General features: G+C 43.0%; 1 protein-coding gene across 1 annotated transcript in view; it reads right to left on the bottom strand.

The window, feature by feature from the left end:
* Positions 1–8,427: 8,427 nt before the first annotated feature.
* Positions 8,428–15,499, bottom strand: part of WHAMM (WASP homolog associated with actin, golgi membranes and microtubules) — a 106,036-nt gene continuing 98,964 nt past the window's right edge. Inside the window, exon 10 of the mRNA XM_063925973.1 lies at positions 8,428–12,745. Coding sequence (XP_063782043.1) covers positions 12,465–12,745 — 281 coding nt within the window. The 3' untranslated portion in view covers positions 8,428–12,464. The remainder of the gene's footprint in view (positions 12,746–15,499) is intronic.

Here is a 15,499-nt window from a genome sequence, read left to right on the forward strand (position 1 = left end):
CTGCTGTAAGAAGTGCTCAAACCACAGAGCACAACGACAGCTATCTACATTGTTTTTTAAAATATATGGGCATTGTCCAATGAAATCCTATTGATATTCCATACCATGAATCATTACCTGACACCATCTTAATAATCTGCCTATTGAAGAATTACTATGATGAATATTTTTAATGCAAGATTTTGATTGTAAAACCCCTGAGGACGAAACACGTTGGTTTATCAGACAGCAATCTTGTGACTACTTTAAGGAAGAATATATATGTCAAATATTTATGACTCAAATGGAATGTCAATATAAATGACTGCATGAATTAAGAACTTTTCTTCGTCATATTGTCATAGACGACTTCAAACATTTGAATTTCACTGTATTTTTATGAATAAAAAGTTTTTATATATATATATATATATATATATATATATATATATATATATATATACACACATACATACACACACAGTATATAATATGTTCATCCATGTGCAGGGAAAGAGGACTGTTTCTGCAGCTCCCTTTCTCCCCAACATAGTCCTCTCTCCTCCTGCTGTCTGGAACGGGGAAGGAGGGGGGAGGGAGGAAAGAGTACCGGATTCCTCCTCTCCCCCCTCCTCCCCCGATGCCAATGTTTGGCTGGAGAGTGTGGCGCCTGCCTGGGTATATTGTTTCTGTGCAGGGTAAAGTCTGGCTGCTTTATTTTTACACTGCAATTTAGATTTCAGTTTGAAATCACCCCACCCAAATGTAACTCGTTACATTTGCCCCACCTGCAGTGCCACATGGTTTTGCCCCATTCCAACTTATTTTGTTTGCTAACAAACCTGAATAAAGGACCAATGTGCACAACGCTGCATATGGGGAAATATACACATTTTTCTGTGTATGTAGTTGGGAGTAGTATAAGCCCCAGTTGCTTCCAACTCTGCATCAGGTCCATAGAGGGAGATGTACTGTATCAAATCTATCATTTATAGAATGTATAAATAAATGCCATCTAGAAGCGGATTAGTTGCCATGGGCAACTTCTCCACTCTTTCGCTTTGCTACATTTCTCCCTTAGGTGCATATTCAATTACGACGGAGAGGATCCGGCAATTCCTTATTCAATGTGCGGGCGTTTTTTTCCTACTTTTGTCCCGTTTTTGACATGTCAATCCAACTTTTTTTTAAAGTCAAATTGGCAGGGGCGAAAATGGGACAAAAAACTGCCGAAAATGGCTGCAAATTCGCCAAAACAGGTGGATTGGCATCGAATTCACCGATCCACCTGTTTCCCGACATGTTGGAATTTCCAAGTCGAAAAAATGAACTTACACTGTGCAATTTTTTCGACATGTCAGAAAGCCCGACAGGAATTCAATACCCCCCCCTAGCGAGAAAAACACAAACATCTGCTCCCCAGCAAATACTTCCCCACCTAACCTGACATAAAATTCCCCAACTCCTTGCTGGCTGGAAAATATACGTTATGGTAAGAACTTGCCGTTGATAACGGTATTTCTCCTATGTCCACAGGTTATCCACAGGATAACATTGGGGGGGATATGATGGAGCGACAGCAGATTGGCACCAAACGATCACAAGCTTTCAGTCCTCCCAGGATGCAATGGGCTCGTCCATATATCCCCGCCCACTGACTCAAATCAGTTGTATTCCAAAGCATTTAGGCAGGAGCATTATGTAGAACCCTATTCAGGCGGAAAAAAAACATGCACACTCTTCCATGCAAGAGGGAAGAGTTTAGCGAGTATAAAGATTTTCAAATCAGGTGCGTCAGGGTGGGATCCCTGTGGAAATAGGAGAAATACCGTTATCCATGGTAAGTTCTTACCATAACGTATATTTCTTCGGCAGGGTCCACAGGTTATCCACAGGATAACATTGGGACTTCCCAAAGCAATTTTTAGTGGTGGGGACGCTCCTGATTAATAGGAGAACCTTACGCTCGAATTGATCATCATGAGGGCAAAGATAGCCCAGGCATAATGTCTGATTGAATGTGTTTATTGGAAGCCATGTTGCTGCCTTACATAGCTGTTCTGCTCAAGCACAATATTGTGCTACCCATGAAAGACCTTCCTTACATGTAGAGTGAGCAGAGACATTAGCCGGGACAGGGAGATCAGCTTAAGAATATGCTTCTGAAATAGTCATTCGAAGCCATCTTGCTAGCGTCTGTTTAGTAGCAGGCCATCTCCTCTTGTGAAAACCGTAGAGGATGAAAAGAGAATTTGTCTTTCTACTGGCACTGGTACGATCCATATAGATACTTAATGCCCGGACTACGTCCAGCGACGCATCTCCCGCAGAAAGTCCTGATTCCTGAAAAACCAGAACCATAATATCTTCATTAAGGTGGAATATAGATCACCCCTTAGGATGATACCCAGACCTAGTTCTGAGAACTACTTTATCTGGATAACATCAGAAAAGCAGATTAACATGACAGTGCTCCTAAATCTGACACTCTTCTAGCTGATGCCATAGTCAGCCGAATGAGAACTTTAGCGGTCAACCATTTAAAATCCACTTTACTTAATGGTTTAAACAGAGCAACTTGACAGGCTTTGAGGACTAGATTTAGATTTCCTGAACCTGTAGTAGGAAAAAGGGAAGGTTGAATGCGCAGCATTCCCTGGGAAAAAGTGCGCACATCCTGCAATTTGGCATTTTTCTTTCGGAACCATACAGTCAATGCTGACACTTGTATTTCCAAGGAAGCCACTGCTAAACCTTTATCTATTCCTGTTTGAAGGAATGCTAAAATCCTGGAATCTCTGCAAGATTTCAGGTCCATGCCTCTTCCATTGCACCAATGAATATAAGCTTGCCATAATTGGTGATAAATACGAGTCAAGGACGTTTTTCCTTGCTCTGAGCATTTGTAAGAATCCTCTGGATCTCAGTATATAGATTTCAAAAGCCACGCCATCAAAACAGTTGATCCAGATATCTGTGATAATCAAGGACCTGTCTTAGTCTGGGCGTAGAGGAAACAGAAAAGATATTAAACATTTTCTCTGGATCCGTATACCAACGCCTTCTGGGTCAAGCCGGGGCTTATTAGAATCCCGGCATCTTTGTTGTATTTTCCTCACTATCAGGATGATTTGAGAAACACATAAGAGAAATAAAATTCCCATTAAAAAGACATCCACAAAGATCACTGCCTTTGTTCCTGACCCGATTATGGCCTTTTTTGTTCAGATGGGACATCATGAGAATTATCTCTGGCCAAGCCCATTTTCCTACCAGAGTCTGAAACAACAATAGGGTGCAAAACCCATTAATTTACCTGAATGGCGTGTCAACTGAGAAATCAGCTCTTCAGTTTAGGACTCCCGGAACAAACCCTGCGGACAAGGCTGGAAGATGGATTTCTGCACACTTTAGTATGTGATTTACCTGCGTGTTACTCTCTGAAAGTTGAGGTACACTACTGCCATTTCCTTGTGGATCTGGACCGATCTTCCTTTAGGAATGTCCCGTGCCTGAATCAGGACCCAGTATACGGTCCGAAGTGCTAACAGATTTATTAGCAGGCACCTTTCTTCTGTGGTCCATAATCCCCGGAATCATAATTTTCCGGACAATGGCCCCCCATAGCCGTGAAGTCTTGCATTTGTTGTCAGGACTTCCCCACCTGATATCCAAAAAGAAAAAGGTATCCTCTGATCTAGATGGAATGTCTGTAGACCCCAGGCTACTCGCTTTCTTACCTTTTTTTGCCAGTACCACGTACTTGTTTGTGTACTGTCCATCTGGCCCACCTACACCACCTGTTATTCACAGATGGTCTTGCTCTCAGAGAATTTAACCAGGTACAACACTGCTTAACTTTCAACATCAGTTGAGATTGGACATATCCAGTGTGATGCGGCCGTAGATGGAGGAGATGCTGGGAAAGTCTTGAGTGGAATTATGCCCACTCCACCATGTGTATTGTTAACACCATCAAACACATCATTCGCATTGCTGCGTGAATTGATATTGTTTGATATTGTAACAACTCTCCTAGCTTTGCCTTGGATATCTTGTTCCGAGGTAACTACTTTCTGCAAACTTGAATTCAGTATAGCCCCACCGTGAGATAGGTCACGGAACCAGAGATGATCCCATTTACGAACTACCCGTGCCTCTGCAGACAAGTTATTTGTATGTTGTAGATGACACAGAACCTTTCCTGTATCTGTGTCAGGATAAGGAGGTGGTCAAGGTATGGCAATTTTTTTAACCTCTACTAACGGAGATAAATTGCCATAATCATTTTGGTAAATACTCTGGGGCTGTGGCTAACCCAAAGGGTAAGGCCTAACTGAATTTTTGCTGAAGGATGGTAAACCTTGAGATAACACTGATGGACAGTTATAGGAGCCTAAAGGTAAAATTCCTGACTTATCCAGGAATACCATGTATTATATTGGCTCCCCACCCAACTACGAAGTTGCTTCCACGTGAACCGTGTTACCCAAATTTCACTGTTTTTAAAATTGATAATGGGGCGAGGGATTGTTTTTGACCCAGGTGGGAATAAACCCCCCCCATTGTGCATGGGTTACTGGAATGACTATTCCTGACAAAACATTTTCTGAATTGCTTCATGCAAATCCCTCGCCTACACCTTTACCCAAGACGGGGCTGAAACCGAAAACCTTTTAGGAGAATGGTTCCAGAAGGGAAAGTATAACCTTAGAGATACCGCTTCTTGCACCCAGGCATCTATTTGTAGACTGCTATCAAATCTGTGCAAACTGAAGAAGTCGGCCCCTTATCCTTCTGGAATCCGCCAGAAGGAGACCCGCACCATCATGCTGATGGCCTCTGGTTTGGAAGCTGGCCTCTGGTTGCCTTTGCTTCTTTGCCTTACCAAACTTATTGTATTGATGCTGTTACGTTCCTTTATGACCAACAAAGCCGAACCAGACCCCTAGATTTGGGGTTATATGTGGAAGGAAACGTGACCTCCTTGGAGTCTTTTTCTGACTCCGGAATAACCGATAACTCCTTCCCAAACAGAAACCTCCAGCCAAGGCAAACTTTCCAGAACCTTCTTAGATTCTGAATCAGCTACCCATGTATGTGAACCAAGCTGCTCTCGAACAACTATTATAATGCTGATGCTAGAACATTCGTGTTCATATGAGCTATATGGACTTCTTACTCCCTTGCAGGCGCTGAAAACTTGTCTTCCAGTACCTCAGCCCAATGTACCTGCAGCACCTGGTATTTCAAGGTGGTCTCCCCTCCACAAACTAACCAGGCCCAACACTGCTTAGCTTCCAAAATCTAGTGAAATTGGGCCTATTCAGTGTGGTGTAGCCGTAGATTGCAAGGTGAAGTCATGGCTGGCCTTATGACTGCCCCACACAAAGACAATATGGTCTTATTCTTTTGACGGCAGAGGCCCTATAGATTTTTGCATTATCAATGACATGCATATCTATTTTGGGAGGCACTTCCCTATATTAAACAGTCCCTAGCTGGAAAAAGATATTGAATCCCATTTACTGGGCATTCCATTTTATTGGGTGTAACCCAAACCTTTTTCCTGAATTCTGCCCTCGTGAAGAGGCCCATTTGGGATGTTTAAACACAAGTGCCTTATTTTTTACCCCAGGCTCTGCTGCCTCTATTGACAGACTAGCCTTTTTTGCTCTCATTTATTCAGCTTATTTATTAAGCCAATATCTTTTACCTGTTCTTCGTATGCTGAAGTAGAGTATTTAGAGCTTTCATCATATGATGATTATGTGTAGCCTGTGAAGTCATGATTTATTTACATTCGGTTCATCAGCTTGTCTTATTGGAGACGCTGTTGGGGATATACCACAAGCAGTGAGCAGCATGTGTTAATAATGTAAGAATTAACATTTCAGCTAAACTGTACAAGGTCTTTGCAAACATCACCTCAATGGGTCTATCTATACCTGATGTAGATCAGGAATGTATTATGCTAAACCACAAATAATTTTTACACATAACCATCCTGTACCAGATCATAGAGGATAATACAGTTTTTGCCAAACAACACCATATGAGTGTTTGTCAGTGTATGCTGCTCTTATACATGATAAATACTCAGCACTTTCACAGTGTACTACACAATTTGTGACTGTAACCACTTTTTTCTAAAGTGATATGTGTGACCCTTCCCATGCACCTGCATTGAGGATCAGAAGATCAACCGACAATCATTTATATTAAGTCAGCAACACACTAGCAGTCAGTCACATATTATAGACATATATAACATATGAGCATATTATCAACTACAAACACATCTCAAGCATGTAGGAGTACATATTACTGAATTCTGTTCTATACAGATCTTTAACGTATTCAGACGCATTGCGAAGAAAACCACAGTAATGTACACAAAACTCCTATGCAATAGGCACTAAAGTTAACTATTCATACTAACAAAAGTAGATAGAATTTTAGTGCTGTATAACCCGTACTCCGTAGAGTGGGATACAGGGAGACTCACCTCACTTCCAAGATCGATCAATACGTTAGCAAACGCTGAGTGGATCCAGACGCTACTAGTGTACACTGCCGCCTCTGGGAATTTTTAGTGAACACAGACGCTCAGAGAACACACTGTGTATGCAGACGCACTGGTCTGCGACCCGGTCTCCTCGCGGTAAAGCTTAGTGTACACCGACGCAGAGGCCTATGCTGCGACAGAGACCCCTCGCGGTAGTGTCTGAGATGGAAGTGAGGCAACAGTTCATGGCGGGAGACGAACGGAAACTGGTAATGAACTGGGGGGGAGGGGCGACTAGAAGAGCGTCTGACTCCCCACTGCTGACATCAACCCCAGGGATCGCAGCCTCATACTAATCCTGGTGCCTTATGATCCCTAAGGTCTAGTGCTAGAGCACCCGTGGTGACAGCGCGGCAGCTACTGTTTGGTAGTCTCCTCCCAATACAGTGCAGCTGTGTCCGTATACCCCTTCTAAGTGGAACCAATGCCTTACCTTCTCCCCGTGCTCCGGCCACAGCCTGGTAACGTCTGCTGGACCTGCTAGTATATCCGACACAGACGCCCGTTGAGACAGCACTTGTACCGTGGGTAAGCGTTGTTGCGACCCGGCGGAGAGTTGTTGGAGCGACTCTTTCCAATATGCGTGTAAGACGATGTTAGGAAATATCACTCAGAAAACACAGTAAGACAATAAAAATAAATTAACAAAGCTTAGGGCTGCCAAGAACAGCAGCCCTGTGACCATGGTCCGGCTCCTGCTGCACCAAACAAAAAACTGATTTGCCCGAGTCAGTGGGCAGGAATATATGGACGAGCCCGTTGCATCCTGGGAGGACTGAAAGCTTGTGATCGTTTGGTGCCAATCCACTGTCGCTCCATCATATCCCCCCCAATGTTATCCTGTGGATAACCTGTGGACCCTGCCGGAGAAAGTGGGTGTAATCCATTTTGCAAAAAGCACTGATTGGGCACCTCAGATGATGTCATCACATGACATCAATAATGGAGATGTTTTCTCCAGACAGGGACTCCTCACTTAATGAACATGGCAGTTGAGCTGCTCACAGATACTTCTTCTGTTTGAAGCCTTCCGGAAACATGATTTTCCATACTGGTAATAGTTCTATAATTAGGCACCTACACCAATATTACTTAGTAGTCATTTGAGGAAAATGAAATCCACATGATAAAAGGCTTTATTTATTGATAAAAGTACGTTTGGTCTTAATGGTAGAAATATAAATGTTTCCAGCAGTTTTTTTTGTCATGCACTGCCAATTAGAACTAGCGATGCATATTAATCTCATTGAGCCATTTTAAAACCCACACAGTCTTTGTACGTATACCCCTTTATTTCTGATTTCCTTTCTCTCAAGTGAGCTATTGTTTAGACTGGAATAGCTCCCGTTACATCTAATAGGATACGTTCAGAGTCCGTGCTGGAATCCTACTCAGATATCCCCTGCCAATTTGGAGTTAAAAATACAGGAGAACCAAATTACCCCTTAATTACGCTGCAGGTTTATTTGAGAAAAAAAAAGGAACACACTGTTGCAAGATAAGTATAGAGTGAAACCTGGCAAAGACTGCACATCTCTGCAGGTTTCATCTGTGAATGTTGGAATAGAAATTATATTAATTATAATAAAAATTGAAAAAAATAAATAAAATCTTAAAAATATATAAAACAAGTCAATACAGAGGAGGTCACTGTGTGTATGGCATTCCAACAGTAATAGTGTAGCACAGAATATTTTAATGTATTAATACATCCAGGTCCTGCTATGATGTTAGAAAATATAGGATGATTCTCATGCAATTACTGCGCTAGTTATTGGTAAGGAAATTTGACAAATCTCAAAATGTTTAACTGTATATTATCATACATGATCATTTATTCTAGGAAACCACTAGCAGAAGAACGACACATAAAAGCAATGTATTAAAATAATACATTTATTAACTAATGAAACATTTTAGCAGGTTTTCAGTTTTATTCTGTATCTAATACCATATTTTAAGGCAGTGATGGCTAACCTTGACACTCCAGCTGTTGTTGAACTACACATCCCAGCATACCCTGCTACAGTTTTGTTATTTGGCCATGCTAAAACTGATGCAGGGCATGCTGGGATGTGTAGTTCAACAACAGCTGGAGTGTCAAGGTTAGCCATCACTGTTCTAAGGCATCTCTTGGTGATTCACAGGACAGATATAACTAAGCCCACACTGCCCAGAATCCAGTCTGCCCTCAAGTTCACCCACAGAAGGACTGTGTGATGTCATCAAGGGTCAGAAGTATAAGGGCCTGATTCAGAGATGGCCACTAGTTGCATCGCTGCTGCATATTTGTGCACTGCAGATCTGAGAAGATATGCAAATGTCGCAGGCACTGCTGTTTGTAGAGACACCCATCACCGACTCCTCAGATCCACCATTTGCATACAAAGGCACAGCATCAGAGGAACATCGTTTGTACCATATTATTGCTCAGAACGTCCCACAAGTAAGACACCAGAACCACTGCGCAAAGCGATGCCCCTGAAACGGCTGCGACACACACATTGCCTCCCACAAACGGTCGCTATCTGTTAATCACTCTGCGTCCTAATCCACATTGCGAGCGGTTGCAAGACCATTGCGTCACATGCGTAGTACAACTCTCACACACGCACAGTAATAAAAACGTCGGCTCCATAAGGGCTGCTATGACATCTCAATGGGGAATCACAGCCCATCAGGGACTTTTACTCAAACTCTGGCTTAGATTTCATTCTTTTATACATGTCTGCTGAGCAATGCTCTGATGCAGCAATTTCATTATTTTGATTTCTCAATTTACTTACCTGTAAAGTTACTTTACCCAAAACGATTTCTTTTGCAGTCTCAATATTATAGAAGCAATTTATCTATTTCCACATAAAGCCTTTATCAGCGGTCGCCAAACTTGGTCCACAAGACCCCTAACTAAGTAAGTTTTACTGAGCATCTGTGGCACAGGTGTATTCAATACAAACGTGAAGAGGTAACATGGACTGATTTTGGCCATCTGTGTCTCACTTTGTTTAAAATGTTATTTCAGTTAGCTGTGCTCTGTTAAATTATACACTATACAAGACAAGTATGGTTAAATGCTTTAATTACCATAACTACCCAGTATCTGCCAAATCTGAAAAAAATCATCTTGAATGGCAAAACACCCAGTGACATTTGTTAGACATTTTGTCAGTGACGGCATTCCACCTACAGCCATGTTTGTTGTTTTTTTACTAAAAAGTTCATGAGATTACTTATACATTGGCCCTCATTCCGAGTTGTTCGCTCGCTAGCTGCTTTTAGCAGCATTGCACCCGCTAGGCGCCGCCCTCTGGGAGTGTATCTTAGCTTAGCAGAATAGCGAACGAAAGATTTGCAGAACTGCTACTAAATATTTTCTTGTAGTTTCTGAGTAGCTCCAGACCTACTCCTAGATTGCGATCAGCTCAGTCCGTTTAGTTCCTGGTTTGGCGTCACAAACACGCCCTGCGTTTGGCCAGCCACTCCTCCGTTTCTCCAGCCACTCCCACGTTTTTCCCTGACACGCCTGCGTTTTTTAGCACACTCCCGGAAAACGCTCAGTTACCACCCAGAAAGGCCCCTTTCCTGTCAATCATTCACTGATCAGCAGTGCAACTGAAAAGCGCCGCACGAACACCAGCAAATCAACTAAGTTTTGTGTTAAATAACTTAGCGCATGCGCTCTGCGTACCATGCGCATGCAGCAACAAATCGCAGCATAGCGAAAATCGGCAACGAGCGAACTCTGAATGACCACCATTGTGCCTTGATGTATTTTCACCAACTGCTTTATTCCAGGGGTGAAATCAGAATGAATGGACGGAGAAATGAGCGATCTCACTAGATTTGGCATGCATCCATGCCAAATCTAGAGCCGGCGCTAGCGCCGCGCATCGCTGTCGCCAGCACCCTACACACAGAGAGATCCGTGCTCAATTTCTAAGCAATCCCGTCAGATTGCTTAGAATTTAAGCACTGATCTCTCCGTGTGTACCCCCCTTAAGTCAGTGATACAATAAATGGTGCAGAATCTTTAGATGAACACCAGGATCTAATGCATTCTTTGATAAAGCTCCCAGCTAGGAGTGAAACACATTAGAGAAAGGAATCCCCCTGCTGACTATCCCTCGGCTGTGCCAAACGGGTCTCTTGCACGGAGCCATATCTCAGCCAGGACAACGGAGGCTCTTGCAGTGATTACACAGCTCACATCCTCCCACAGTGGAGATGTCAGCCCATTGGCCGGGCAGGAAATACTACAATCTCCCACAGTCGAGAATAGGTAATATTTGCTTGATGTTGTGTCCTCCTACTTACTCGCATTTGAGTGTAATCATTGGGACAGCGCTAGATTTGTCTAGAGGATCTGTTATTACAAACACTTTTGAATCCTACCTGGAGTAAAGGGAAATAGGAGCATATTCACTCCATTTAACTCGGATATACAGTAGATGTGGACCAGCGAGACTGGTCATTACATGCACTTTACTTCTCAGGCTGCTTGAAGTTCCGAAAATGTATAGTTAATTATATAGCCACCTTTTCTAGAATTTCAGTCATTTGATACGCTAGGTGCACTATTGGTATATAAAGTTTAAAACAGGATCTTTTAATTTCATATGTTATATAGCAACCGCTTGCCAATGTGTAGTAAACTGTATATTGATTTATGTGTTGTCAATACTCTATTCCTTGCCAGAATTACTGCAGAATCTTAAAAGGTTATTAGGATCTAAAGCATGTCAGTAACAGAGCTGATTACACACCGTGATTTTAGATCAAAGACTAAGTGCAGGGTGTGTAGCGTACACCGACCCGAGTCATGGGGCATCCGTGTACCCGCTCAAATTTTGGCCGCCTTGTGCACATGCACCGTATTTTCAGGATGGAAGGCCAAAGCATATGCACACATGTTCAGGCCTTAAATGACCCTGATTGGCTGGTGTTAGTGAGGCATGATGCAGCACATCTCATCTTTGTGAGACTCTGGATTGCACTAGCTAAGCAAAAGGGTGTGATACAGGAGGCTGGCGGCCGGGACCAACACCGGCATCCCGACAATTAGAATGCTGACAGGGTCATTATATTACACCTCCCCCGCCCCCTACCCTAACCCGCCTGTGGTGGCGGCTAGGGCTAAGATAGTGGGGGAGGAGGCTACAGCTAACCCCCCCCTCTAGTGCCTAACCCAAATCCCCCCGGGCCCTAACCACCCCCATACTTCGGGATGTTGGCAGGCGTTGTTCTGGGATTTTGAGGTCGGTCAGACTGCCGGGATGCTCACTGCTTCCCAAGCAAAATGTGATAAAACCTGCAGAATCTGACAGGATCTTAGAACAACAGAACAGGAAAAGTAGAGACTACGCTCTGCTACATATCAATACTGCATACAAGTGATGTCATGAAAAACTTTTTCAGGTATATTTCAGAATGCTAGAAAAGGTCTTCAACTATTTGATGTACATGCATTTGGCAGCAAGGAGCCCTTTAAAAATGACCCAACTTACCATTAACTAATAATTATGTATAATAAAATAGCTTTCGTAACTAAATGTCCAGTGCATATTAATATTTTGAAACAAAATATAAAATTACAAGATGCCAACTGGAGGAGTTTCCTCACATTGTGATGTAGTCAATTAAAATGTAAAGTAAATCCATAGTAGGTAGACTTCTATGTTAAGGGATATATTTGTGAAATCACCCAGTGAAAAAGATCCATGCTGAAAGCGCAATGGAGAGCAGTGCTGCTGGGTTTACGTTTTCTTGAAGCCATGTAGAGTGGATGCCTACTGAGAGCCGTTACATCACACAGCCAATAGGAAGCAAGCAGGACCTGACTTCAGTGCCTCCGGATATTGTTCTATTTAATAGTGGAGAAGTTAGAGTGAAAGGCAGGTCACACTTCTGCTCAGGGGCATTATGTGTCCCATTCACCACTTACATATTCACTCTTCTCTTCATCTTCAGAGTCCGAGGATACCTTTTTCATTCTCTGCATGGCTGCCTTAATGCTCTGCTCCAGCTCACTTTCTTGCTCTTTCTTCACATGGTCTTTGCTGACTTTCCTCAGTTTTACTCCTTGTTTAATAGCAGTTAGGATGTTGTCTCTTATGTTGCCAACAGGCACCTGTGTTTGTACCACCTTATGTAGAAGATTTTCCCCTCGCTTCAATGAAGCCAACACTTCTTCCATGGAACCTAGAACAAAATACGACAAAGTAATTGTTATATATATCTTCCCATATATAAATTTTACCTAGAGGTGATATGTATTTACTATTACTATGGCTCCGGATCCACTCCTGTCCTGGTTGAACCGGTCTGAGAAGAAGTGTGGCTGTGCATCAGTGAGGATGGACAGAGAAGAAGCCACAGACAGTATAACGAGGTGCAGGGGGAGGGTTGGGCCCCACAACAACTGCACATACTGTAGCTACACCCTTACTCTGAAGTATATTAGTTCGACATACAAAATGGCTGTTGACTCGGTGTTTGGGTGATGGATGCTATTGTATGGTAAATCTAGTAAATCATACTATTACAGTTCCAAACAGAAGAAAAACATGTAATATACAGATATGGACAAATCTGTTGGTATACTTTCAGCTCACTGAAAACATGCTTCATTCCTCCTGAAAAGTTGATGGAATCTCATTTATACCTGCATGTCTATGCTACCATGTCACAGAAAAGCAAAGAAACTGCGAAGAGAGACAACATTTTGCTTATTCTCCAAATATATTCTAAAATAGCCTGGATAGTTGTGTTGGTACTCCTTAGAAAACATAATAAATAACAGGATTATACTGCTATTTTATACTAATTGCTTTCTTGAATTAGCTTCACATATCTTCTAATCAGTCATTCAGCCTATTTACATGGAGAGAAGGGCCGGATGTAATGACGATTTAGTTTGGCGGCTGTGCGGGATGCCAGAAGAACTCGGAAGTTTTTCTTAAAAGGGGCAATGCCCCTTTAAAAAAAAAACGCACAAATTCGTCCGGCATCCCGCACAGCCGCCAAACTCAGACGTCATTACATCCGGCTCGTGTAGTCAATCTGCTGTTTGGTATTACTGTGTGCACCACAATGAACATGGACCAGAAAAAGCAAAGGTGGAACTGCAATCATCCAGGAAGCAAATGGACAAGAGAAGCAGCATCTGATTAGATGCAACTGTGACTACTGAATGGAAAGTGCAGTTTCAGGGATAATAATGGGAAGGAGCAGGTAATGGTATTCAGTAGTAGCAGCTTGGTGTGGAGACATCCCATTTGATACAGTATTTTTTAGGACACACACTAAGACAGGTGGGGGTAGAGTTATTAACTTTAATAAAAAAGAGGATTTTGGTACTTACCAATAAATCAATTTCTCTGAATCCATTCGGTGACACTGGAGATCTTAAACAGCTGGGGGCGTGAATGATGCAGACCGGAGGTAGCACAATGTAAAAAATGTATGCACAGCTGGCTCCCCCTCCCCCTCATATCCCTCAAGTTTGAAAAATTGACGTTGAGAAGAGGGAATACGAAAGATAAAAGCCATACGGGAAGGAACCAACTGTACCAACACGTCAAACAGCAACCAAGAGCTAATAACACATTAACCAAACTGTTTGAACTAAATTTATAAGAACATGCAGGCTGATAGCACAGAGGCGGGCGTCCAGTATCCACGAGTGGATTCAGAGAAATGGATTTATCGGTAAGTACCAAAATCCTCTTTTCTCTTTCATCCACTAGGGAACACTGGAGATCTTAGACAACTGGAGACGTCCCAAAGATACTCCCACGGGCGGGAGTGCTGTCCGAAGCCTGAAGAACCAAATGTCCAAAATTTGCAAATGTATCAAAGTTGTAGAAGCGAGTGAACGTGTGTGCTGATGACCACGTTGCAGCTCTGCACAGTTGAGTAGTGGAAGCTCCTTTAGCCTCAGCCCATGAAGCCCCCACTGATCTGGTGGTATGAAAAAGGAACTCTTTTACCATGCGCAATATATGCCTATTTGATGGTTAACCGTATCCATCTGGCCAAGGTTTGCTTTGAAGCCGGCCAACCCGTCCTGGGGCCATTATACAATACAAACAAAGCGTCTGACTTCTTAATAGAAACAGTAGCCTGAACATACACCCGTAAGGCTCTGACCACATCCAAGGACATGTCCCCCTCAGGCAAACCTTGGAAAGAGACGACCACAATCGGCTGGTTTATGTGGAAACTTGAAACCACCTTAGGTAAAAACTCCACTTTTGTACGGAGCTCCGCTCTATCTTCATGAAAAACTAAGAAATGAATTTTACATGACAGGGCACCTAACTCGGAGACCCTTCTTGCTGATGCGAAGGCAAGTAACAGGACCGCCTTCCAACTCATATTTTAGATCCGCCTTTTCCATAGGCTCGAAAACGGACGATTTAAAAAATTCTAGGACCAAATTTAGATCCCATGGGGCCGTGGGTGGATGAAAAGGTGGTTGTATTCTCAACACACCCTGTAAAAATGTCTGGACTTCCTGCAAAGACGCCAAACATTTCTGGAAAAGGATAGAGGGGGTCGAGACCTGTACCTTCCACGATTCCAATCTAAAACTGCCATCCAAACCATGTTTGGAGAAACCTCAACAGTCTAGGAAGGCAGAATTCTCTGGGATTCCAACCCTTAGGTTGGCACCAGTCAATGTACTTCTTCCAGACTCTATAGTAATGTGCCGGAGTGACTGGCTTCCTTGCAGCTAACATGGTAGGAATAGCTGATCTCGGGATACCTCTGTCTCTTAATATCCTGGTCTCAATAACCACGCCGTCAAACGTAGACGGTTCAGATCCGGGTGAAGGAACGGGCCTTGTGACAACAGGTCCTCCCTCTGCGGCAGCCTCCAAGGATCTTCCGCCAGGAGGCCCCTCAGGTCAGAATACCAACTTCTGCGAGGCCAGTCTGGTACTATTAAAA

Source organism: Pseudophryne corroboree, chromosome 6 (assembly GCF_028390025.1).
Source record: "Pseudophryne corroboree isolate aPseCor3 chromosome 6, aPseCor3.hap2, whole genome shotgun sequence".
Taxonomy (NCBI): Eukaryota; Metazoa; Chordata; class Amphibia; order Anura; family Myobatrachidae; genus Pseudophryne; species Pseudophryne corroboree.